Below are 27979 nucleotides of genomic sequence, written 5' to 3' on the forward strand. Positions count from 1 at the left end.
GTAAAGGTACCATTGGATGAATTCTGAATTTTAGGGTTTTAGTTGTTCAACCATATTTAAACCAGTTACGAAAATTTAGAAAATGTGTTGAATTCAATGTTGCATGTTGAGCATTCTGAGTCCAGGTGACAATCATGGCTTGTTTCTCTGTTTAGATTCTGGGCCATCCCCTGACCCATATGTTTACAACTGGACAGCATGGACAGAGGACAATGACTGGAGAGATGGCACCAGCCAAGGCCATCACAACGTGTTCCCTGACGGGAAGCCTTTCCCTCACCCCTGGAAACGGAATTTCGTCTACGTATTCCACACACTTGGTTGGACTTTAAAAAAAGAAACCCTTTACCTACTTCTTTATCTTTTCTTAAACCTTACAATTTTCTCTTTCCTTATTCTATAATTGTGAATTACAACACCGGGAGTTTTAACTGCAGTTACTCTGTGAACTTTCCTTAGCTGGAGTGGATAAAATCTTGGTTAGCCTTGCTAGATCTCTAAGAAGTCAAATAATTACAAAGAGAAAAAAATGAATCTTTCTTTTTTAAAACAAAACCACTCAATTTTTTTTCTATCTAAAACAGTAATATAAAATATGTTAATATTTATTTATTTGAATGACACATAGGTGGGCATTTGTTGATTTATTTTTTAATTTTTTGATGTTTTTAAAAGAATTTTAAGGGGTTCCCATCATGGATCAGCAATAACGAACCTGACTAGTCTCCATGAGGACTCAGGTTTGATCCCTGGCCTCGCTCAGTGAGTTAAGGATCCAGCATTGCTGTGGCTGTGCTGTAGGCCAGCAACTGCAGCTCCAGTTCAACCCCTAGCCTGGGAATTTCCATATGCCGTGTGGGTGTGGCCCTAAAAACACACACACACAAAAAAATTTTTTAAGCATTAAACTTATACTCTTTGTGGGAAATTTGAAAAATACAGAAAAGCACAAATGAAAAATCAGTCATCATCATTATATCAGATTATCACTGTTAACATGGTGATATTTTCTCTCCTTCTCTCTCTCTCCTTTTTTTTTTTTTTTTTTTTGACAATGCCAGTGGCAAGTGGATGTTCTTGGACCAGGGGTTGAACCTGAGCCACAGCAGCAACCCAAGATGCTGCAGTGACAACACAAGGTCCTTAACCTGCTGTACCACAAGGGAACTCCTGATGGTGTTTTCCCTATTAGTATTTCTTTTTTTTCGTAGTATTATTTGATTAAGATCATAATGTATACACATTTTTGCTCAATATCATGAGCATAGACTATATCATGAAAATTCTTTATATAAATTATTTTAATGACTGCATAATATTCTATTCTGTAAAAATAATTACTGTTCTTCTTGGACATAGCCTACTCTCTTTTTTTTTTTTAAATCACTAATGGTATATACTTTGCTTTATTACTCATGAAGTGATTTCTTTTTTTAGGAGGAGTAAATATTATTAGCAAATAGTATTACAACACTGGGAGTTAAATTCTTAGTTAAAAATCTCACCAGGAGTTCCCATTGTAGTGCTGTGGAAACGAATCCAACTAGGAACCATGAGGTTGCAGGTTTGATCCCTGGCCTTGATCAGTGGGTTAAGGATCCAGTATTGCAGTGAGCTGTGGTGTAGGTCACAGACGAAGCTCGGATCCTGCATTGCTGTGGCTGTGGCGTAGGCCAGTAGCTGTAGCTCTGATTGGACGCCTAGCCTGGGAACCTCCATGTGCCATGCCCTAAAAAAAGACAAAAAGACCAAAAAGAAAAAAAAAGACTCACCAGGTGCTACCTGACCCTGAGTGTTCCAAATCCCTTATCAGTCATGCAGATTCCAAATTTCTAAATATTTTGTCTGTCTTCATGAATTATGGAGAGCTTTTCTTTTCTCAGTTAACTTATTTACAAATTAAAACAACATAACACATTCCAGTTGAACAAAGTATGAAATACATAACAAATGTTATGCCCATCAATTCATTTTTTATTTTATTTTATCAACATATAGTTGATTTACAATTTGTTAATTTTTGCTGTACAGCAAAGTGATATATGTGTTGGGGGTGTATATTTCAACCTAGGAGTTTTTCTATTCTCTATGCAATAATTTGCATCTGCTAGTCCCAAACTCCCAATCCATCCCTCCCCCATCTCCCTCCCCCTTAGCAACTATAGCAACTACAAGTCTGTTCTCTGTTTGTGAGTCTTTCATAGGTAAGTTCATTTCTGTTATATTTTAGATTCCACATATAAGTGATCTTTCTGTCTGACTCACTTAGTGTAATAATCTCTAGGTCCATCCATGTTGCTGCAGATGGCATTATTTCATTATTTTTTATGTCTGAGTGGTATTCCATTTTGTGTGTGTGTGTACACACACACGTGTATGTACACCACATCTTGTTTATCCTTTCCTCTGTCAGTGGACATTTAGGTTGTTTCCATGTCTTAGCTACTGTGAATAGAGCTGCTATGAGCATAGGGTGCATGTATCTTTTTGAATTACAGTTCTGTCTGGATATAAGCCCAGGAGTTGGCTTGCTGGATCATATAGTAATTCTATATTCAGTTTTCTGAGGAACCTACATACTGTTCTCCATAGTGGTTGTACCAGTTTACATTCCCATCAACAGCATGGGAGGGTTCCCTTTTCTCCACACCCTCTCCAGCATTTATTATTTGTAGACTTTTTTTTTCTTTTTAAGCCTGCACCCACAGCATGTGGAGTCTCCCAGGCTAGGGGTCCAATCGGAGCTGTAACCTCAGGCCTACACCACAGCCACAGCAACATGGGATCCGAGCTGTGTCTGCGACCTACACCACAGCTCACAGCAACGCCGGATCCTTAACCCACTAAGCAAGGCCAAGGATCGAACTCAAGTCCTCATGGATGCTGGTAGAGTTTGTTAACTGCTAAGCCACGATGGGAACTCCCCCCAATTTTTAAAATATATTATGTGTGGAAAAATTTCAAGTGCCAGATAACGTCCTTATAAAAATTATTTATTTGTAAACTGAGGGCTAACTGTATTATCCCACTAAATAGCTCTTTTCATTTTAACCAACTATATACAATTTATGTCATTGTGAGTTTGTTTCATAAGGTTTTCCATAAAAATGAGCACCATCTTCCTTTCTGAAGGAGCCGGGACCACATCATCCCCCTCCTTTTTTTTTTTTTTTTTTCCCCAGAACACTCTTTAAATGGCAGTTGCTAGTCTTTAAGAAACATCAACTTTCTAATAATGAGCATATAATGTAGCCAATAACTAAGAATTTTCACCCTCTCAAAGGTCAGTATTTCCAGAAATTGGGACGGTGTTCAGTGAGTGTTTCTATAAACACAGCCAACGTGACTCTTGGGCCTCAAGTCATGGAAGTGACTGTCTACAGAAGACACGGAAGGACGTATGTTCCCATCACAAAAGTGAAAGATGTCTATGTGGTAACAGGTGAGTGGTATGAACTCCAAGTTAACTGAGAATGAGGCACTTAATCCTGGTGATGTTAGTGGGCTAAGATAGAGCTAGAGCCAAGGATCCTGAGTGAGGATACAGTTCATGTGGACTCCTTTTCGAGATTATTTCTTTCTTTCTTTTCTTTTCTTTTCTTCTTTTTTTTTTTTTATCTTTTTGCCATTTCTTGGGCCGCTCCCATGGCATATGGAGGTTCCCAGGCTAGGGGTCCAATCGGAGCCGTAGCCACTGGCCTACACCAGAGCCACAGCAACGCGGGATCCAAGCCGCGGCTGTGACCTACACCGTGGCTCACGGCAACGCCAGATCGTTAACCCACTGAGCAAGGCCAGGGATCGAACCTGCAACCTCATGGTTCCTAGTCAGATTCGTTAACCACTGAGCCACGATGGGAACTCCAAGATTATGTATTTCATAATGTCTTCCATCTACGTTCCAGAATATCCTGGGAAAACTCTAGACAGCTTGCATAAAGAAAGGGAAAATGATGCTGCATTATCCCTAATTTTAATGGCTAGCCTAGAAGCATTAATGAATTCATCCACATAAAATCAAGGAATTGTGCCTTCTTTCTTTCTTTTAGACCAGATTCCCATATTTGTGACTATGTCCCAGAAGAACAATCGAAATTCATCTGATGAAATCTTCCTCAAGGACCTCCCCATTATCTTCAATGTCCTGATTCATGATCCCAGCCACTTCCTCAATGAGTCTGCCATTTACTACAAGTGGAATTTTGGAGATAATACTGGTCTGTTTGTTTCTAACAATTCCATTATGAACCATACCTATGTGCTCAATGGAACCTTCAGCTTCAACCTCACTGTGCAAGCTACAGTGCCTGGACTTTGTCCTTCACCTTCACCCAGACCTCCAAAAACCACCCCTTCTTTGTGTAAGTATTTACCAGGTAATTTTTGTTGGTTGAGGTTCCTTAGCAGCTAGAAAACAACTCATATGGGTTGTGTTATTAGATCCTTAGTTAAAGAGATTGTGTAAAGACTCTGCCATGATTCCGTTTCATACATGTTGATTTCCCTTAGCTACTTTCTTACCATTTTAGAAGTTAGAATATGGAAGAAAGGAGAATGCATTTAAAGTCACTTTCTGGGGGCTCCCATCGTGGCTCAGTGGAAATGAATCTGACTAGCATCCATGAGGATGAAGGTTTGATCCCTGGCCTCACTCAGTGGGTTAAGGATCTGGCATTGCCATGGGCTGTGGTGTAGGTCTCAGATGCAGCTAGGCTCTTGTGTGGCTGCGGCTGTGGCTGTGGTGTAGGCCAGCAGCTGGATTTCCCATTCAACCCCTAGCCTGGGAACTTGCATATGCCATGGGTGCAGCCCTAAAAATAAAAATTAAAAAAATTAAGATTTCTAGAATTGAAGCTTAGGAGCTGTGAGACATTCAAAGAGGGAAATAATTGACTTTTTTTTTCATGTTGTTTGCTTCTTAATCTACTCATACCCACGTTAACATTTGAAATTACGTATCTTACACGTTACAGCACATCTATGTCTAAATAGATGTAGAGAAATACATATTAGGATAAGAAACTGATATTAAGTATTTCCTATGTGGCAGGCATGAAAAGCAAATTTTGCATACCTTATCTGATTTAACTTTCATAGTTCAACCCTAGTAGGTCAGTTAATGATTATTCCTATCTTACAGATAAGCAAATAGAGGCATAGAGAGGTTAAATGATAGGCCCCTGGTCTCAAACAGCTAAAAACAACGAACCTAGACAATAAGCCCAGGATACCTTCCTTTAAAATTAAAACACAATTTTTATTTCTTATGGCCTGCTTTATTTCATTATGATTGTTGTTTTACACATTTTTTTCTTTTTACATCAGCACTTCTGGCACAGGGAAGTTCCCAGGCCAGGGGTCAAATCGGAGCTGCAACTGCAGCCTATACCACAGCCACAGTAACACTGGATCCTTAACCCACTGAATGAGGCCAGGGATCGAACCACATCCTCGAAGAGACAACGTTGTGTCCTTAATCCCCTGGGCCACAGTGGGAACTCCCGTTTTATATACTTTAATAGGGATTCTACCTTTCATTTGCTATGTGTATTTGAACAAGATAAGGGATTGTGTTTACTCACATAATTTAACGAGTCTATAATGCCTTATCGCACTCACATCCATATGAATTGTTACACATGTGGTTCAAATTTCTTGGCAATTTAATAGTGTAGATTCTTGATGTTGTTCTAAAGAACAAGTAGACAGATGTTTAGATTTTTGATTATATCATGTATATATCTCTTTTACATCCTCAGCAACTAATGTAAAATCTTATTCAAACTCTCCAGTTCTCGCTGGTGGCAAACCCCTGGAGCTGAGGGAGATTCCTGTTGAAAACTGCCAGATTAACAGATATGGCTACTTTATGGCCACCATCACAATTGTAGGTAAGACCATGGGGGAAAGAGGTCTAGAATCCAACTTGGGCCACCGACTCCCTTCCCTGACTCTGGAGAGCAGGGGCACCTACTCTGTCTGAGGTACTGGCACACATGTGCACAAGCAGAGACTCCACTCGTTTCTAGATTTCCACCTGCTTCCTTAGGCAGCCTGGAGCCTCTGCGAAGCCCACCTGCTGATGAACCCACCAGGGCCTGGACCCCCCCACCCTGTGCAGCCCCAGAACCCAGAATGAATGTGGCCTGAAGGAAGGCCAGTTGCAGGTTCCCACAGCTTCCACCTTTGTGACTTCACGAAATCACACTTCCTGTGTGTAAGAACAGGGGTGGGAATTCCCATCATGGCTCAACAGTAATGAACCCACCTAGCATCCATGAGGACGCAGGTTTGATCCCTAGGCTCGCTCAGTGGGTTACAGATCTGGCATTGCCATTAGCTGTGGAGTAGGTCACAGACACGGCTCTGTTCCCGTGTGGCTGTAGTGTAGGCCAGAGGCTACAGTTCCGGTTGGACCCCTAGTCTGGGAATCTCCATATGCCTCAGGTGCAGCCCTAAAAAAAAGAAAAAAAAAAGACCAAAAAAAAAAAAGAGAGAGGAAGGGGAGCAGACAGTGCCGCCACCCAGGGCTATGCGTGTGGGGCACCGCTCATGGTGCCCAACAGAGGAGATGGGCAGGGCTAAACCTATGCTGGGCACTTTGGAGCTGGGCCAAGTTGGCAGGAGAGACCCTCCTGAGGCCTGATCCTGAGGCTGCCTCCATCCAGGGTCCCTTTGTCCTGAAACACCTGCCTGGAGGGAGTACTGCCCTCTGAATGTACCCAGGCTCCAGGAGTAAATATGGAGGTTGGGCTGAAGAACAGTTCCATTTGACTTTGAAAGTGCTGCCTGACATCTCTGCAGAGCTCTGGGGTAGCATCCTGGATCTGGCACAGCAAGAAGGCTGTGTCCATTTTGTTGAGCTTTCTGACTTGTTAAGAAGCGGTTGGTTTGGGAGTTCCCTAATGGCCTAGTGCATAAGGACTCAGCATTGTCACTGCTGTGGCTCAGGTTTGATCCCTGGCCTGGGGTCTTGTGCATGCTTCGGGTGTGGCCAAAAAAGAGAGAGAGATGGTTTGGTTTCCATTGTATTTTGATGTGTTTTGGGGGCTTTGTTTTTTAGCGGGAATTCTACAGGTTAACATCCTCCAAGTAACAGATGTGCTGACGCCAGGGCCACAGCCTGATGACTCCCTGGTGGATTTTGTCCTGACCTGCCAGGGGAAGTGAGTACATGGTCTCAGAGGCAGGGGCCAAGTGAGGCCTTCACATCTCACTCTCTCTCCTTTAAGCTGACCTGGATTCTAGCTCCTTAGTAAGCCGGGGCAAGGGAGGACCCTCCGCAGTGCTCTCAAGCATGCACCTGTTTTGCTAGAGTTGAACAATGCTCATTTTCTTTAACTGTTGAATAATAATGACTGAGTTATTGTTCTTAACACTTTACATCTGTTTGCATGTCAAATCCTTACACAATTGTCTGAGTCTCCGCACTTTACAGATCAGAGAAGGTAAACAGTGATTATAGAACTTACCTCCCTAGACAGCAGATACCTGGCAGAGCCAAGTTCACAGACTGAGGTCTGGCTCAGACCCTATTAAGTTTCCTGAGGCTCCTCTAGAGTGAGGGGAGCAAGTGTGGAAAGGCTGCTAATTAATTGCAATGCCTAGTAGTCCTGTCTCTCTTTATACAATACTTAAAAAGCTCTTTCTAATGCATTATATAATTTGACTTGCTATGGTTTGGTTATAACTATATATAATAGATTAAATGTAAATTAATAAATACATAAATACTATAGCAATTAATCTATTAAATCAGGCAATTAAAGTGTATGCATATGTGATGTGTAAATAAATCGAGAGAACGAGACAGTATAAAAATAAGGCCATATTTGACCAAAAGCAATAGCTAAGAAGTTCCTTAGTGTGGGGAGAGAGTGGGCTGAGGGTGACAGAAATGAAGAAAATCCTGGGAGTTCCCTTCATGGCTTAGTGGCTAACAAACCTGACTAGGATCCATGAGGTTGCGGGTTCAACCCCTAGCCTCGCTCAGTGGGTCAAGGATCTGGTGTTGCCATGTGCTATGGTGTAGATCACAGACACGGCCCGAATCCCGAGTTGCGATGGCTGTGGCATAGGCCAGCTGCTGTAGCTCCAATTCGACCCGTAGCCTGAGAACTTCCATAGGCCATGGGTGTGGCCCTAAAAAGCAAAAAAAGAAAAAAGAAAATCCTGACCCCTTGAAGAGGTGAACCTGCTGCAAAAGGCCGGGGACCGGGTGAAAAGAAATCATGTCCTCCTCTTGTTTCTGAGCCCATGCCCTGGCCCGTTCTCTCCATTCAGAAAGGCTACTCAGGAGTGAAACACTGGCTGAGATGGTAACACATGGCCAGGCAGATCAGTGGTCACACGGACAGCTGTCAATCATCTTTTGTTGATGTTCCAGCTCCACCTCTGATGCTGTTGTGATCTCCCCTCCTGCTGAGTTAGGAGCATATTACTTTCCTCAGAAGGTTGTTGAGAGGGACAGACAAGACCGTGTCACCTAAAACTCAGGGCCTGGCCCACAGTGGCTGCTGCACAAACAGCTCTGGTTGCTGCTCTTGTCATTGTTATCTGTCTACAGGAGCCCACGCAGAGCTGACTGGCATTTAATGCTATCTTTGCTTAACAGCTAAGCCATCTGCATCTTTGGGTATCTGGGGAGCCAGAAAGTAGAGGAAGTTGCCAACAGCCCCCTGCCTTGGGGGACATAATTTCTTCCTCCTCCAGCACCTGGCCTCATCTTTCTGGGGATTCCGAGGAAGCCATAGCTCACACCCAGGCTCGGTTTTGTTTTTTGGTTTTTGTTTTGTTTTTGCCAGCGGCACCTGGAAGTTCCCAGGCCAGGGATCGAACCTGCCCCACAGCAGCAACCTGAACTTCTGTAGTGACAGCACTGGATCTTTAACCTTCTGCAACACCAGGAAACTCCCCACCCAGGCTTGTTTAAGAGTAAATTATGTGTGACAATTTCACATCATATAGTTTGGGTAAGAACAAGGTGGGATTCAATTTTATGGAAACATAATGATTTTTCCTTTTAAACTGACATTACATTCCCCTCTCTCCCTCTTGGTGACACTTATGCCCTCAGCATCCCCACGGAGATCTGTACCATAATCTCTGACCCCACCTGCCACGTCACCCAAGACACAGTCTGCAACACTGTGGACGAAGACCTGGGTGACACGTGCTTGCTGACGGTGAGGAGAGCCTTCAGCAGTCCTGGGACCTACTGCATGAACCTCACTCTGGGGGATGATGCAAGTCTGGCCCTCGCGAGCACCCTTGTCTCTATCCCCAGCAGAGGTAAGTTTTGTTTTATGGTTGTGTGACTATTTCATATCACAGATTAAGTGTGTGTCTAATACTAAAGCTATTCAAGGCTTCACTCTCAATATTTAGTTTCATTTCAGTGTAAAATTCATTGAACTCTTGTTAACGTGGATTTGAGAACTGGCATTAAAATCGAATAGCAGATCTACTTAGGGATCAGAGAGAGAGACCCAATGAAATGATGGCCAAAGAAAAGCCTTCTGATGAAAAAAAAAAAAAAAAAGCAGCTGTGATCGTGGACCAGTAATAATGGGATATGATCTCTGCATGCTTGAATAGATTTGTATTTCAACAGGAAAGTGTAAAGCCCAACATCAAAAAATAATAATGTTCTCCAATTAAACTATAACAGAGGGGAGGCTGGTGTTATGTTGTCGTTAGAATCCACCTGGGCAGGAGTTCCCACCATGGCTCAGCAGGTTATGAATCAGACTAGTATCCATGAGGATGCAGGTTTGATCCCTGGCCTCATTCAGTGGGTTAAGGATCCAGGATTGCCATGAGCTGTGGTGTAGGTTGCAGACACAGCTCGGATTCCATGTTGCTGTGGCTGTGGTGTAGAGTGGCAGCTGCAGCTCCATTTCGACCCCTAGCCTGGGAACTTCATATGCCTCAAGTGCAGCCAAAAAGGATCCACCTGGGCAAAGGTGAGAAGCCAAGAAGAGAAATGAGAAACCAGGTGGACTCCTGGTTCCCTCTAACTTGCCAGGTGCCCTCTCTTTGCGCCCTCTTTTTTTTTTTTTTTTTTGTCTTTTTGCTATTTCTTGGGCCGCTCCCGTGGCATATGGAGGTTCCCAGGCTACGGGTCGAATCGGAGCTGTAGCCACCAGCCTACGCCAGAGCCACAGCAACGCAGGATCCGAGCCACGTCTGCAACCTACACCACAGCTCACGGCAACGCCAGATCCTTAACCCACTGAGCAAGGGCAGGGACCGAACCCGCAACCTCATGGTTCCTAGTCAGATTCGTTAACCACTGCGCCACGATGGGAACTCCCAGGTGCCCTCTCTTTACCTTCCCAAATTCTACCAAGCATTACACCAAGAAAAAACCAAAGGAATTTACCTACACCTTAAATATTCACCAGAAAAACTACTTGTTGCCCCCTTAAGTACTCAGAGAGGTAAAATGTTAACACAGTGGATGAAGTAATTTCACTGAGAAATTTCCATTTACGTGTGGCTTCTAATTTTCTCCATCCCATAACGATTATACCTGGTGACCCTAACTGAATTTCACTTACACCTATGTTAAAAGATACTGCGTTATCACCTAGAAGAAATGCTACATGGTGAGATGGAAAGGACAGATTAAATTGTGCACACACTAACGGCATGTGTTTTGCTCCCCAATTTGAGTATTGTCAGGTACAGTCTGACGACTTACAAATAGCTTTCTCATAAAGGAAAATGTACTTAAACATGTATTTACTGACTGACTCTATCACAGGCAGCTTTAACCTCTTTGAAAGAAAAGCATAAGTAATCACACATATAATTATTTGCATGAGGGTTTACTGTTGGTGAGATCCAAGGTGTACATTTCAAAACAAACAAAAGATGCAAAAGTACCGTGCTTCTTCCCAGGCGGGGTGCAGGTCTGGGGAGGAGACTTGGGGAGCTGGGCAGAGAGAGGATCCAAGTGAGTGTGGACCTTCAGTTTTATCACCTCTAGGAGCTTCTGAGGTTATTCTTCTTGTGCTGCTGCAGTTGTTGTTTAGAGTGGCCTTTTAGAGTCATAACCTATTCTTTGGATCTTTCTCAGTTGGGGCAAACCACTGTTCTCTTATCTGGATGAGATGTTTGGATATTGGCTTTCCTTTAATCCTTCTTGTAGCGAGTAATAACTTTAAGCATGACCTAAGCCATTTTCTTTCTTTCTTTTTTTTGAAAAAGGAGAAAAAAGTAGTTTTATTGCTTTGCCAGGCAAATGGGGCCACAGCAGGCGAATGCTCAAAGACTGTGCCCCCTGAGCCATTGTCAAAATTCGGATAAAGAAAGCTCATCCAGAGGGCTTTTAATCCAGCAAGAATTGTAACTTGGTGACTTGGGTTTCAAAGTCAGGATTTCAAAAACCAATCATTGTTCAAAGACAAACACCTAGACATTTAGCTGAAAGGACTGTTAATTATTGATTCAGTGAACATTCATTAAGTACCTGTGATGCTTTCCACAAATACTCGTCCAGTGTCCACTGCATCCCCAGCACAGTCCCAGGCACCAGGCAAACAGCAGAGAGGGTCCTGGCTTTTGTGAGCAGAGAGACAATAAACAAGAAGAGATTGTGAAGACAGTGAAATGAGGTCAGGGCATGGAGAGTGCCAAGCGTGGGAGAGAGGGGACAGAGGCTGGCTCTATAGACTGGAAGGTCAAGAAAGTCCTGACAACCCAATGGCACCCTGTGAACTGAGACCTGCATTTCACGGATGAGCAGCCCACCTAGATCACTACCACTGGGTAGGATTCAAGTTTTATTTTGTGAGTAAGGGAACCACTGGCAGGGTTGAAGCATGATCTAATTGATGCCTTTAGGAGATCATCCAGACTGCTGAGTGAGGCAAGGATTATTAGAAGGTAACAGTGGAAGCAGGTGGACAGGGAAGAGGTCGTCTCGGGAGAGGGATGATGGCCAGGACTTTGACAGTGACAGAGGAGATGGGGGGAAAATAGACAAACTCTTATTACACTTCAGTGGCAGAGACAAGACTAGTTCATTTCCTGGGTTCTAGGAGTGCAGAGAAGACATACTACCTGCTCTGTGGTTCTCATAATACAGTAGGAGAGAAATGGGTGCAAATAAGTAATTGCAGGAGTTCCCTTGTGACTCAGTGGGTTAAGGTTCTGGTGTTTTCACTACTGTGGCTTGGGTTACTGCTGTGGTACAGATTTGATTCCTGGTGGAGCAGAGGGAAAAAAGTAATTGTAATACAATGTGATAGAGGGAGATGAAGAGAGACAAGGAGAGAAGTGACAGAGGAAGGCAAGACCCAGTGCCTGCATGCATGTCTAGAAGGTGTCCCAAAGGGCAGACACTTGAGATGAGGTGGGGGAAGGACATTCTCAGCAGAAGGCATGGAGATTTGAAAGAGCATGGAAAAGTTTCCATTGTGGCACAGCGGAAATGAATCTGACTAATATTGATGAGACACAGGTTCAATCCCTGGCCTCCATCAGTGAATTCAGGATCCAGTGTTTCTGCGGTGTAGGTCACAGACGTGACTGAGATCTGGTGTTGCTGTGGCTATGGTGTAGACTGGCAGCTGTAGCTCTCATTTGACCCCTAGCCTGGGAACTTGCATGTGCCGTGGGTGCAGCCCTAAAAAGCAAAAAAAAAAGCATGGAAATGATGGGGTTTTGCGCCCAGCTGGCAGGTAGGTAGGTAGTGGGAGACGAGGCCAAAGGAGTGGGCAGGAGGATCATGAAGGCTTCCACCACATGGGTGCAGCTGGGTCAGCTAAGTCACTAGCAGGTATCTCCAGGACATGACGTCTCTCTCTTGAAGCCTTATCACAGTGTTCCAGACATGCTAACTCATTCTCTAAATGGACGGTAAGCGGCCCCAAAGACTATGTGTTATGTAATGGAAAAGATTACTGAAAGTCCAGAGCCAGCCATATATATTCTGTTAGCTCCCTTCCTTTTTTATTCAATTGCATTCCAAGCAGCACGTCCTCTTGGTGCAAGTTGTCGCTAACATGGCCTTGTTTCTGTTTTAAGACCCAGCCTTCCTTTTAAGAATGACAAATGGGATCCTGGTCTTCGTTGGCTTCTTGACCATATTTGTCACTGTGATTGCCATTTTGGTATCCAAGTAAGTTGCTCATTCTTACACTTTATTTTTTTTAATTTTTAAATTATAGTTGATTTACAACATTGCGCCAATTTCTGCTATTCAGCAAAGTGACTCAATGATATGTATACACACACACACACACACACACACACACACATACGTTCTTTTCCATCATGATCTATCCCAGGAGATTGGATATAACTCCATATGCTATACAGTAGGACCTTGTTGTTTCTCCACTCCAAATGTTATAGTTTGCATCTACTAACCCCAACTTCCAGTCCCTCCTGCTCCCTTTGCCCTTCCCCTTGGCAACTATAAGTTTGTTCTCTATGTCTGCGAGTCTGTTTCTGTTTTGTAGATGGGTTCATTTGTACCACATTTTAGATTCTATATATAAGTGATATCATGGGATATTTATGTTTATCTTTCTGATTTACTGAACTTAGTTTGAGAATCTCTAGTTTGCATCCATCTTGCTACAAATGGCATTATTTTGTTCTTTTTTATAGCTGGATAGTATCCCATTGTATATATATATCACATCTTAAGCCATTCATCTGTCAGTGGACTTTTAGGTTGTTTCCATGTTTAGGCTATGGTGAGTAGTGATGCAGTGAACAAAGGGATGTCTGTACCTTTTTGAATTGTAGTTTTATCCAGATATGTTCCCAGAAGTGGAATTTCTGGATCATATGGGGGTTCTATATTTAGTTTTCTGAAGAACTTTCATGCTGTTTTCCATAGTGGCTGTACCAATTTACATTCCTACCAACAGTGTAGGAGGGTTCTGTTTTTGCCACACCCTCTCCAGCATTTGTTATTTGTAGACTTATTGTGTAGATGGCCATTCTGACTGGTATGAGGTGGTACCTCATTACAGTGTTGATTTTCATTTCTCTAATAATTAGTGATATTGAGCATCTTTTCATGTGTCTACTGACCATCTATCTGTCTTATATGGAGAAATGTCTATTTAGGTCTTCTGCCCATTTTTCGATTGGGTTGTTTTTTTGTGGTTGAGTTGTATGAGTTTGCATATTTTGTAGATTAAGCCATTGTCAGTTACATTTGGAAATAATTTCTCCCATTCTGTAGGTTTATTCTCATTTGTTAATTTTTGTTTTTATCTCCATTGCCTTGGGAGGCTGATCTAATAAAACATTTGTACATTTATGTCAGAGAATGTTTTGCTTATGTTCTCTTCTAAGAGTTTTACAGAGTTGTATCTTATGTTAGTCTTAAAGGCATTTTGAGTTTATTTTTGTGGGTAGTGTGAGAATGTTTTAATTACATTGATTTACATACAGCTGTCCAACTTTCGCAGCACCACTTGCCGAAGAGACTGTCTTCTCCCCATTTTATATTCTTGCCTTCCTTTGTCACCAATTAATGGACTGTAAGTGTGTGGGTTTATTTCTGGGTCCTCTATTCTGTTTCATTGGTCCATATGTCTGTTTTTGTACTGATACCACACTGTTTTGATTACTATAGCTTTGTAATATTGTCTAAAGTCTGGGAGAGATATGCCTCCTATGTTTTTTGTCCTCTAGGGTTCTTTTTTCTTTTTTCTTTTTTTTGTCTTTTTGCCATTTCTTGGGCTGCTCTCGTGGCATATGGCGATTCCCAGGCTAGGGGTCGAATCAGATCTGTAGCCGCCAGCCTACGCCAGAGCCACAGCAACTTGGGATCCGAGCCTTGTCTGCAACCTACACCACAGCTCACGGCAACTCTGGATCATTAACCCACTGAGCAAGGCCAGGGATTGAACCCACAACCTCATGGTTCCTCGTCGGATAGGGTTCTTATATATATGAAAATTTTATATAAATGTTTGGATTATTTTTTGTAGTTCTGTGAAAAATGTTACATTGGTAGTTTGATGGGGAGCTCATTAATTCTGTAGATTACTTTGGGTAGTATGGCAGTTCTAACAATATTAGTTCTTCCAATCTAGGAGCATGGGATATCTTTCCATTTCCTTGAGTCCTCTTTATTTCCTTTATTAATGTTTTATAATTCTCAGTTATAAGTCTTTCACCTCCTTGATCAGACTTATTTCTAGATTTTTGTTGTTGTGGTTTTTTTTTTTTTTTTTTCATTTTTGGCTGCCCCTTGGCATATGGAGTTCCCAGGCCAGGGATCAGATCTGAGCTGCTGTCATAACCTAAGCTGCAGCTGCTGCAATGCCAGATCCTTAACCCACTGTGCTGGGCTGGGGATTGAACCTGCATCCCAGCATTCCCAAGACACCGCTAATCTCATTGCACCACAACAGGAACTCCTAGTTTGATTTTTATTTTTTATTTATTTATTGCTTTTTTAGGGCCGCACCTATGTCACATGGAAGTTCCCAGGCTAGGGATCAAATTGGAGCTACAGCTGCCAGCCCACACAACAGCCACAGCAACATGGGATCTGAGCCACATCTATGACCTACACCATAGCTCACAGCAATGCCAGATCCCCAACCCACCAAGTGAGGCCAGGGACTGAACCTACATTCTCATGGATACTAGTCAGATTTATTTCCACTGTGCAATGGGAACTCCTTATATTTTATTTATTTATGTTTTCCTGGTTTGATTTTTAAAGGTATTTTTTTTTTACATTCTTTTTCTGATATTTCATTGATAGCATATTATGTGACCAATTTTTGAATGTTAATCTTGTGTCCTACTACTTGGTGAATTCCTTTATCAGATCTAGTAGTTTTGTGTGGTGAACTTGTGGTTTTCTATATATGATAACATGTCATCCGCATATAATAATTTTAATTCTTTCCTTCTGATTTGGATACCTTTATTTCTTTTTCTTGTATGAATGTTGTGACTAGGACTTCCAATACTATGTTTAATAGAAGTGGTAAGAGTAGGCATCCTTGTCTTGTTCCAGATTTTAGTGGGATGGGTTTCAGCCTCTCTCTGTTGAGTATTATATTGGCTATGGGTTTGTCAATAGTAGCTTTTATTATGTTGAGATAATACACCCACCCTCTATACACACTTTGGTAAGATTTTTTATTTATCATGAATGGGTATTAAATTCTGTCAAATACTTTTTTTGTAGCATTTTTAATTTCTTTCTTTTTTTTTTTTGTCTTTTTGCCTTTTCTAGGGCCACTTCCCTCGGCATATGGAGGTTCCCAGGCTAGGGGTCAAATTGGAGCTGTAGCCGCTGGCCTACGCCAGAGCCACAGCAACTCGGGATCTGAGCCACATCTGCAACCTACACCACAGCTCACGGCAACGCCGGATCCTTAACCCACTGAGCAAGGGCAGGGACCGAACCCGCAACCTCATGGTTCCTAGTTGGATTCGTTAACCACTGCGCCACGACGGGAACTTCCCTTGCTGCAGTTTTGGTGGACTGTATGTTTTCAGAAAGTTGTCCATTTCTTCTAGGTTGTCAAATTTGTCAGCATATAATTGTTCATGGTGTACTCCTCTGGTTTTTGTATTTGTGCAGTGACAGTTGCAAATTCTCCTTTTTCATTTCTTATTTTGTTTATTTGGGTACTCTCTCTTTTCTTCTTGGTAAGCCTGACCAGAGATTTGTCAATTTTGTTTACCCTTTCAAAGAACTGGTTCTAACACTTTAAATCAAATGAGTATATTGTCAAAAATAGATAGCATATTCCTACACAAAAGGACCATTTTCCTTTCTTTGACATTAAACATTTTGTGTGTGGGAGGAAAGTCTTCCGTTGAATGATGAATATCAAATAGCCTATTAATTTTACTGTGTTTTTTAATCCTAAAAAAAATGTTGCAAAGTATCAGTAACTTTACCAAATTGTATCAGTTTGATGTTTAACATACAATCTCTAGCAAGCAAGCACATTTCTTGAGTGTAGAAGAGAAAATATATTTTCATAAGACATCAGTCTTTCTATTTTCTAAAGTTTTATCAAAGATTTACAATGTTGTGATAATTTCTGCTGTACAATACATCAGTGTCTTAAAGGCCATGACTTAAATGGAATTAAACATTTTGCATTGGGCATGTAAAAGATTATAGAAAGCAATCTTTTCCAGCTGGAAATCTTTTTTTTTTAATCTGTCCAACACATTGCTTTCAGAAAATACAGGAAATACAAAGCGATAGAAAGCAACACTGGGATCGTGGTCAAAGACAAAGGCCTGAATGTTTTCCTCAGTCATGCAAAGACCATGTTCTTCCCTGGAAATCAGGAGAAAGATCCACTGCTCAAGAACTAACCGGGAATTCTTTAAATCCTCAACCTTATTTCTGGCCAAGGGGTCACTCTTCAGTGCCGTTTACATGAACTGTGCTAGAGTGGATGACAGCTAACTTTTTAAAAAAGGTTACTATAAACTATATATCGTGGTTTAGGGTGGTCCAAAATTTTTTATAGGTTAAATGACATTTTAGAGACCTGGAGAGGAATTACATTACCTGCAGCCTCGGCCATGTTATGTAACTGACAAAAAACCTCTTAGCAGTGCTTTCTTTCATGATGATTTATATTTCACTTATAATGTCTTAGATGATTAGTAGGAATAGATTCCCTGAATCCAGAATAGCAGGAGAAGGTACTATTCATCAGAGGCTGAACTAGGTTACCTGGAAGGAGAGGCTGGACATTTTCTAGCTTTCCATATAACCATATACATAAAACCAATGTATTTCTGTTCTGAAAATCATGTTTCAGGTTACCTGAATCCTATTTCAATGAATGTGTACACGTTCCCAACAGAACAATAACAGGTAACCTGTGCATCATGGATATACTAAAACAAACAAGAACAAAACTAATGTAAGTGTGAATATTTTTGTGACCACCTGCCCAGCCATGCTGTGTAAAGGAATGGTACTCATTCATTCATTTTTCCCATGGACATCTATGTAACACTTTCTGTATATCAGGCACATTGCTAGATACATGGCCCTGCCCTCAGAGTGTTGACATTCTTGTGTATATATCTGAATTTCTGCACACTCTGGCACACATATTTGAAAAAATATATTATCCTTTTCCAAATAAGGAGGCCCCTGGTTTTCCTACTGCTTTCCTCATTCAAATGATATAGAAACTTAGTAAGGATTTTGCTTTGATTTGTAACTACAACTACCATATGTCAATCATGATTTTTTTTTCCTTCCTGGAAAATAAAGTATGAAAATACTCAATATCCTGCATTGAAATTATTTTTCCAATTTGTGGTTCACCTTTCAATTTCATTTATAGTTTTAACACCTAAAAAGCTGTTTATCGTTGCCCCATGGAGCACTGATAATTTCATAAGTATTCTATATTTTGAAGTAGAAGTACACAGTATATGAAATTTTGATAAATTATGTGTATAAATGTATACTATCAGACCAGTCTAAAAAAGAGATTTTTCTATAAGTGATTGTCCTTAACTCTTTGAACAGTCAATATTATACTAAAAATAAAGGCAAGGAGTTCCCAGTGTGGCTCACCAGCTTAAGAATCCAACAGTGTCCATGAGGATGCATGTTTGATCCCTGGCCTCACTCAGTGGGTTAAGGATCTGGCATTGCTGCAAGTTGGGGCATAGTTTGCAGATGTGGCTCAGATCCAGTATTGGCATGGCTGTGGCGTAGCCCTGCAGCTGCAGCACCAATTCAACCCCTAACCTGGAAACTTCCATATGCCACAGGTGTGGTCATAAAAATAAAATAAAATAATAAAAAAATTTTAAAGGTGAGAGGATAGTTTTAGGTCATAGAGCAGCAATTTTTTTCTGTAAAGGGCCAGATAGGAAGTATTTTAGGCTTCATGGGCCATATAGTCTCTTTTACAATTACTCAACTCTGCTATTGTAGTGCAAAACCCATCATATACATTAGTGAAAGAGCAAGGCTATTATCCAGCACAAGCGTATATACAAAAGCAGGTGGTGGGCCAGATCTGGCCCAGAGGCCATAGTTTGTGGACCCATGTTCTAGGCTAAAGGAGACTAAAGAGACGACAGCAACCAAAAGCAATTTTGGAATATAGATTGCATTCTAATATTTTTTAAAAAAACAGCTATGAAAGATTCTTAGGGCAACTGAGGGAAATTTGAATACACACTGGATACCAAATGAGAGTATAAAATTGTTAATTTTCTTAAGGAGTTGATAAAGACCACCAATTAGTCTAGTTTCTTCACTTCACAGGTGGCCTAGAGGCAAAAAACAACAACAAAAACAAAAACAAAAAAAGGGGGGCTATTTGTTCTGGAATCAGCTCCAAGAGTACGAAATTTGCAGAACATGATTTGTGGATTTTCTCCCCATTTATGAGTTGGCTGAAGGTCAGTGGTTCTCAACCTTGGAGAACCTCAGCAGTACTAGGAGACATTTTGCACTGTCACAGCTGCAACCAGGTGCTAGTGGCATCTAGTGAATAGAGGCCTCGGATGCTGCTAAACATCCTACAATGTGAGGGACGGCCCCCACAGCAAAGCACCGCCTCTTACCTGACTCCACATGTCAGCATCCTGTTATGGAGCAACTGAAGAATCCTTGGACATGGATGTGAAGATAGAAGACTTGAATTTGAATCCAGCCCTGCCACTTAAAGCTGAGCAACCCTGGACAAGTTATTTGACCTTTCTTGAGCCTCAGTCTCATCATCTCTAAACTAGATATGCGGTCCCACCCCAGATTACTTCACAGACTACTGCAAGCCCATTGGAAAGAATGAATGGACAGGAATGCACTTTGTATATGGCATAATGATATATATGCTACATGTGAGAAGCTGTGTGAAGGGGCTTTGCCATTTTTATGATGAGTTGGAGGTCAGGGCAGTAGTACCTAAAGCAGAAAAGTCATATCAAGTTACAATAGAATCACTTGTAGGTTTGTTAAACATGGACTGCTGAGCCCATCCCCACCCCCAAAATGATTATTTGAGGCCCCATAATTTCTAGCTCTCTTTTTTTTTTTTTTTTTTTTTTTTTGCTTTTTAGGGCTGCACCCACCACATGTGAAAGTTCCCAGGCTAGGAGCCTAATCAGAGCTACAGCTGCTGGCCTACATCACAGCCACAGCAACGAAGGATCTGACCTACACCACAGCTCACAGCAACACCAGATCCTTAACCCACTGAGCGAGGCCAGGGATCAAACCCACATCCTCATTGTTCCTAGTCGGGTTCGTTAACCACTGAGCCACAAAAGGACCTCCCATAATTTCTATTTCTGACCAGTTCCCAAGTGATGCTGGTAAATCTGCTTGCAGACCTAACTTAAAGAAATATACAGGTCTTAAAAGATCCTCCCTTCCCTTCTCATATCAACAGGGGGAAGCAGAGAGCAGCAAATACACAATCACCAGCAAAGCAGGTGGAAAATCCTTGTGAAACCTGCCTCAGTTTCAATCTAACAAATGGCAGGAGAGAGGGCTGAAATGGTGAATTATTTAGATTTATAATCTCCCTGTGACCTTGGCAACAAATCATTTAACTTCTGCTGAATTGCTATCTGTAAAGTGGGAAGTAACCCAAAAGATAGTGGGATGACTTGATTAATGTTTGCTGAGAATTAGAATTTCCAAACAAAATTGAAGTGTGTAGGTAATAAATTATTCTGGGAATTTCTTATTCCTAAGACTTTCTATAAATGTCTGCATTTTAAACACTTCTGATTCATTCATAAGTATCAGTTGCCCTCATTGAATTTTCAATTATTTAACGGTGTAGAGGGCAATACTTTGAATGCATTCACTAATTCCAGAATGTGTAATAACCCCAGACCTAAGTGACAGGCCAAAGGCACATGAAGAGATAGTTATCCAGGGGGTGAAGGTGACCACGTTCTGATGGGGCCCCTGGTGGGCGGAAAATCCTTTAAGGTCTTTTCAGAGTAGTCCCAGAGCGGCTGGAATAGGCAGAGGCCAGTTCCCAGGAATCACCTCTTACAGACTGATTTTAATCCTTCAGCCATCATTTACTGAGCACCAGTAAGTCCCAGGCTCTGGTGTGGAGAGGACACAGCCATAATAAGAGATAAGAACTCTGCTTTCCTGGAGCTTGCATTCCAGAGGTTCATGCAGCAAGAACCCTAACCTCTGGCCTGGAGCCCCTTCCCCCCAATCCTGGGCAACCCCGCTGGCCCCAGTCCAACCTGATGAGGTGGTTTCTCTGCCACTTAAAACTGAATTGTCATTCCTTTTGTTTTCAAAATTCTGGAATAAAATTGCCTTGGAGATCTTCATAGTCTTTTTGGAATTCAGGTACCTTAATAGTATTTTAGTATTTAACCTATTTTAATTCTCTGTATAATTTTCCCACAGATATCATCACATCACCTCACCATTCATACTTTCTTGCAGATTTGCAATGGAGTTGACACTGATAATTGCACTGTGCAGGTTTAATGATACAAATTAAATATCAAGACTTGAGCCTAGGGAATCTTTAATTTTAAGGTGTTTACTAGATTAAATGCCTTTAGAATGAAAAAAAGAGAAATCGCTGATGAGAAGTGGCAGAAGGATTTTGTGGCTGTGGATGTAATTTTTAATTCTGCTTTTTAGAATTGAGTGGAGGAAGGGAGAGGACTTAAGACACCTGAACTCCAGCCTGGCATTGTCGCTCACAAGCTATGTATGTGGCCTGAAGTCAGGCATTTCCTCTCTCTGCACCAAAACCTCCTCACCTGTAAAACAGGGGAAAGGAGAAGGAAAGGGAAACTAAACCGGTTGAATTCAAGCATCTCCTTGGGTTCTCATGCTCTGCTGGGTGAAGTGGAGACAATGATGTTACCCAGTTTCCTGCCAGTGATATCAGGAAGATAGATTCTTTTTTATTATTATTATTACTCAATGAATTTATTACATTTGTAGTTGTACAATGATCATCACAATCCAGTTTTATAGGATTTCCATCCCACAACCCCAGCTCATTCCCCCACCCCACAAACTGTTTCCTTTGGAGACCATAAGTTTTTCAAAGTCTGTGAGTCAGTATCTGTTATGCAAAGAAGTTCATTGTGTCCTTTTTTTAGATTCCACATATAAGCAATAGCATTTGATGTTGGTGTCTCATTGCCTGACTGACTTCACTTAGCATGATAATTTCTAGGTCCATCCATGTTGCTACAAATGCTGGTATTTCATTCCTTTTAATGGCTGAGTAACATTCCATTGTGTATATGTAGGGAAGATGGATTCTAAGTCATATTATGGTTTATGGGCCAAATCTGGCTCTCTGCCTGTTTTTCTATGGCTCACAAGCAAATCTGGTAATGTGTTAACAGATTTAACATTTATCTTTAAATGTTTGAAAAAAATCAATAGAGAATATGACTCTGTGCCACATAAAAATTGTATAAACATCAGATTCCAGTTTTGATAAATAAAGTTTTATTGGAACACAGCCACACTCACCCACTTAGGTATTGTCAGGATTGGCTTTTGCACAACAGGGTTGAGTAGTTAGGAAAGAGACAAAACGGTCTGCACAGCCTAAAATATTTAGTCCTTGATAGAAAAATTTGCTTGTCTGTGTTTAAAGCATTGTTGAACTCCCTTCTGAACTGAATTGAGGAAATGAGAATTCCTCAGAGAATTTCAATTACATGAAACGTAATTTTCTTAATTGAATACTTTGAGCTCTTACCCTCGGTCTCATGACACACTATTCTATAATGACAACAAACACACTGTTATCAGACATAGTGAATTATGTATATATTGCCTATGAACTGTTATGGGGAAATGTTAAAAACAATGTTTCTGAAGGAAAAAAAGTCTAATAATCCTTGCAGGAGAAATTACAAGTAGAATCACAACATGAAAAGCCAAGTGGTAAAGTATTTCATAAATCCCCAAAAGCGCCAGCCATGGGGAAAATGATTGATACATTGGCCATGTCATGGTTTAAAATTCTGTATGAAAAAGACGCCCCAAAGTTCTTGTCTAAAACCCCACAGAATTCTCATACTCTCTGGTAAAAGTGCAAGATGGGAAAACAGTTTGGCAATTTCTTATAAAAGTAAATATACATAAACCGTATTGCTTGGCTCTTCTACTCTTAGATATTTACCCAAGAGAAATTTGTTTATTTGGTTTTTGTATTGGGCTGCATCCTCAGCATGTGGTAGTTCCCAGGCCAGGAATCTAACCGGTGCCACAGCAGTGACCTGAGCCACAGCAGTGATAATGCCAGGTCCTTAACCTGCTCAGCCACCAGGGAACTCCTACTCAAGAAATATTAAGACATCTGTTCACCCAGTGACTTGAATATAAATGTTCGTAATAATGTTATTTGTAATAGCCACAAACTAGAAACAGCCTAAATTTTCATCAATGAATTGTTAAATAAATGTGCTGTATCCATATAATGAAATATTACTTGCGAATAAACTATTGGTAGATGGAAGTACTTGGATGAATTTCAAAACTATTATGCTAAGGAATTCCCATTGGTTCAGGGAATTTAGAACTCAACTAGTATCCATGAGGATGTAGGTTCGATCCCTGACCTTGCTCAGTGGGTTAAGGACCCAGCATTGCCACAAGGTGTGGCACAGGTCTCAGATGTGGCTCGGATCTGATGCTGCCGTGGCTGTGGCATAAGGCCAGCAACTGCAGCTCCAATTCATTCCCTAGCCCAGGAACTCCCAAATGCCGCAGATGAGCCCCAAAGAAAGAAAGGAAGAAAGAAAAAATATTATGCTAAATGAAATGTCAGATACATTGAATGAATCTGTTTTTAAATTACTACCTTTTATTCTTTTTCTTTTTAAATTGAATTTAATTATGTTTTATTTACAGTATTAATTTCTGCTGTACAGCAAAGTGATTCAGTTATACATATGTACACATTCTTTTTTTAATATTCTTTTCCATTATGGTTTATCATAAGACATGTGATATACCACAGAATATAGCTCTCTGTGCTATACAGTAGGAACTTATTTATATCATCCATATATATATATATATATATATATATGTATGTATGTATGTGTGTATATATATAGTCTTTTTAGGGCTGTACATGTAGCATATGGAAATTCCCAGGCTAGCGGTCGAATCGGAGCTGTAGCCGCTGGCCTATACGGCAGCCACAGCGATGCCAGATCCAAACCGCATCTGTGACCTACACCTCAGCTCATGGTAATGCTGGATCCTTAATCCACTGAGCAAGCCCAGGGATCGAACCCTCATTCTCATGGTTATTAGTCAGATTCATTACTGCTGAGTCATGATGAGAACTCCCTTATTGTTATTCTCTACGTTCTATCTACACACTATATGTTTTCTTTAGTAGTTTCCAAATGTTACTTATTTGATAAATGGAGTAAAATAACTTCTAAAAAGAATTTTAAAGACAACTCGGTAGATTGGCAAAGGCTTATGAACAGACAATCTACAGGGAATCCAAATGCTGATACACAGATGAAAAGATGTTCAGCCACACTAGGAATTGGGGAAATGCAAATGAAAAGCACAAAAATATGTCACACATAAGCCCTTGGTACAGTATAATAATATTTAGGTAAAATTTTAAGACATTTAAAACAATGCTGTAAATTTTTTATGTCAACATATGAAGTTAAAGAGCAGAAACATGTATGGGAATGGTCCACATCAGATTCAGGGTAGAGGTTATCTCTAGAGATGGAGAGAGGCGTGGGATGAGAGAGGGTTGGAAGGGGGCTTTAGCAGAAGCTGTAGCATTTCATTTTTGTTTTTTTAATTTTTTTTAACTCAATGAATTTTATTACATTTATAGTTGTACAACAATCATCACAACCCAATTTCATAGCATTTCCATCCCAAACTCCCAGCCCATCCCTTCATCCCCCAACCTGTCTCCTTTGGAAACCATAGTTTTTCACAGTCTGTGAGTCATGTTCTGCAAAGAAGTTCATTGTGTCCTTTTTTTAGATTCCACATGTGAGTGATAGCATATGATGTTGGCGCCTCACTGTCTGACTAACTTCACTTAGCATGATAATTTCTAGGTCCATCCATGATGCTGCAAATGCCATTATTTCATTCTTTTTAATGGCTGGGTAACATTCCATTGTATATATGTACCACATCTTCTTTATCCACTCCTCTGTTGATAGACATTTAGGTTGTTTCCTTGTCTTGGCTATTGTATTCCTTTTTCTTTTTTCCTTTCTTTCTTTCTTTTTTTTTTTTTTTTCCGTTGTCTTTCTAAGGCTGCACCTATAACACATGGAAGTTCACAGACTAGAGGTCCAATCGGAGTTGGAGTTGCCATCCTACATCACAACTACAGCAATTCGGGATCCAAGCCGTGTCGTCAACCTACATCACAGCTCATGGCAATGCCGGATCCTTAACCCGATGAGCAAGGCCAGTGATCGAACTCGCATCTTCATGGACATGTTTTGGGTTTGTTACCGCTGAGCCATGCTGGGAACTCCAGTGACACTTCATTTCTAAAGGAAAAAAGATCTAAAACAAATAGAGCAAATGAAGATTTGCTTAATTTAGTAGTTCATTTATTTTTCTCCCCACTATACTATTTGTTTGAAAAATTTTATAACTTTTTTTTTGGCTTTTTTTTAGGGCCACACCCATGGCATGTGGAAGCTCCCAGGCTAGGGGTTGAATTGGAGCTGAAGCTGCCAGTCTACACCACAGCCACAGCAACTCAGGATCCAAGCCATGTCTGTGACCTATGCCACAGCTTAAAGCAATGCTGGATCCTTAACACACCGAGTGAGGTCAGGGCTTGAACCTGCATCCTCATGGATACTAGTTAGGGTTCATAACCCACTGAGCCACAATGAGAACTCCTTTTTATCATTTTTTAAAGTTTTGTTGAAGTATAGTTTATTTACATTTTTGTGATAATTTTCACTGTACAACAAAGTGATTCAGTTATACATATACACACATCCATTCTTATAACATTTTAAAAGATCAAGTTCTTAATGATTTTTTATTCTTCACATGTGGTCTGAACAATAGGAATGAAATTCTAGCCTTTTCATTCAAACCGACTTGAGCTTTGAAGTCCAAAGGCCTGACCTCTTTAACTTTTCCTGCAAAGTTCTCCCTCCAACTTAAAGGTGTTGTTTCTGGCTGTATTCATAGTGATTGCTGGTGGCTAACCCCACAAATTTACTTCCTCCCACCTATAATGAAAGGGCTTGACCTTTGCCACCCCAGAAACCCCTGACAAGAAGCAGCCATAAAAGCCCTCCACAGCCAGACTCCTGGCAGAGCCATGGCCTAGAGCTTTGCTTGCAAAACAGAAGGTGCTTTGGCACAGGAACTGGGTTTGCAAGCTTCCCCCTGCTGCCTGCCTTTGTTTTATACCAATGAAAATAGCTACTCACCAATTGGGCCTGAGCCCCAGGCATACCAAACATGCCCTGAGGGCCCACCTGGCTCTACAGCCAGTGACATTTTGATGCCAGGCCTGGCCTGAGTGTCTCCTAAGCAACCCTAGGAGCAAAGAGAATGTGCTTGGCCAAACCGTTTATCCCTTAAGGATGCCCTTAAAACGTCTTTAAATGGTGAACTCTCTCAGGAGACCCTTTATTTACTTAATTTATTTTTGGGGGCAGACCCACAGAGTAAGTCCCAGGCCAGGGGTCGAACCTGTACCACAGCAGTGCCAATGCCGGATCCTTAACCCACTGTGTCATTAGGGAACTCCCAGGAGACCCTTTAACTAATAGTCAATTTTGCAAATTTTTTCTTTTTACCTAGGGCATATGGAAATTCTTAGGCCAGGGATCAAATTGGAGCTACAGTTTTGGCCTATGCCAAAGCCATGGCAACACTGGATCCTTAACCCACTGAGTCACAAAGGGAACTCCAAGACTTTTTTTAAAAAAACAATATCTCAAAAAAAAAATCTTTATTCTTCTCCAACATACCTCCATAAAGCTGTTGTCACTTGAGACCTGAATTTTCCCCAATTGCTCTCTTTCTTCATAGTCATACTATTCATACTGCTCATTGCTTCCAAGGCTATCTTTTAAGAGATAACCTTGGAATTGTCAAGCTGTGGCTTTTGTTGTCATTGTGTTATTTGTCTCTCCAGCCAGAAAGGAAACCCCTTGAAGTCAAAGATCCTGTGTGTAGCACCTGGAACATTGCCTGGTATATAGCAGGTATTGAAAAATAGGTTTGGGATAAATAAATGAATCTAATAAAGCCATGCAAATGCTATAAATGTTACTGGCCCCTGAGAGGATATGCATTTGATGTTGTCACTTTGTTCTTAACCACAGCAGCAAGTAATGACCAAGAGGGCCAGAAGGAAATATAGAATCCTCAAAGGCCACTCACATGATAGCTGGACTTCCAGGGAGCTAAGAAATCCTGTCTGTATTTTAATTCTGACTGGATCAGCTTGGAGCACTCCTAAATTCATTGATGACATTTGTAAGAATTTTTGGTGGTATGAATTAGTAAAGCCACCACCAGGGAGATGGGAGAATGGATTTGCTGCAACAGTGAAAATCAATGTCTATCGTCACTTGCTGTCATTAGATGTGGCCCAAAGGTATGCTGTTTTAAAGGTGAGATCCTAGGTTCAGTCTTGACCACTCTATGAGGTGTGCCCTCAGCTCCAGGCACCCTTCTGCCATGGTGAGTTGGAGCCCGACTGAAAGCAACCCACATTGGGGATCCAGTCAGAGGAGGGGAGATACTTCCTTCCTTGAATCATTCTTTAATGCCACAGGAGGAGGTTCCTGGGGCAGGGGGTGCCAGTGGTCAATCACTCAAAAGAATTGTGTAGTCTGCAGAGAAACACATCCTTTTACTAATACTGTTTCTGGTTCCTTGAGGAACTTCCCGTTTTGATTACTGGCAGGGCTGAGAAGCAGACTCAGGGACCTTGCTCCTTAGATATATAAAGTTGAGATAAATGTGAAGGGTTATTTCTGA

The 27979-nt window shown here is 41.2% G+C and overlaps 1 protein-coding gene across 1 annotated transcript in view; it reads left to right on the forward strand.

Moving 5' to 3' along the window:
* Positions 1-18265, forward strand: part of GPNMB (glycoprotein nmb) — a 32542-nt gene extending 14277 nt beyond the window's left edge. The window contains exons 4-11 of the mRNA XM_047752939.1: positions 156-320; positions 3284-3442; positions 4050-4361; positions 5793-5891; positions 7064-7166; positions 9077-9291; positions 13036-13129; positions 17193-18265. Coding sequence (XP_047608895.1) covers positions 156-320; positions 3284-3442; positions 4050-4361; positions 5793-5891; positions 7064-7166; positions 9077-9291; positions 13036-13129; positions 17193-17331 — 1286 coding nt within the window. The 3' untranslated portion in view covers positions 17332-18265. The remainder of the gene's footprint in view (positions 1-155; positions 321-3283; positions 3443-4049; positions 4362-5792; positions 5892-7063; positions 7167-9076; positions 9292-13035; positions 13130-17192) is intronic.
* Positions 18266-27979: the final 9714 nt, after the last annotated feature.

The sequence above is a fragment of the Phacochoerus africanus genome, chromosome 11 (genome assembly GCF_016906955.1).
Source record: "Phacochoerus africanus isolate WHEZ1 chromosome 11, ROS_Pafr_v1, whole genome shotgun sequence".
NCBI lineage: Eukaryota > Metazoa > Chordata > Mammalia > Artiodactyla > Suidae > Phacochoerus > Phacochoerus africanus.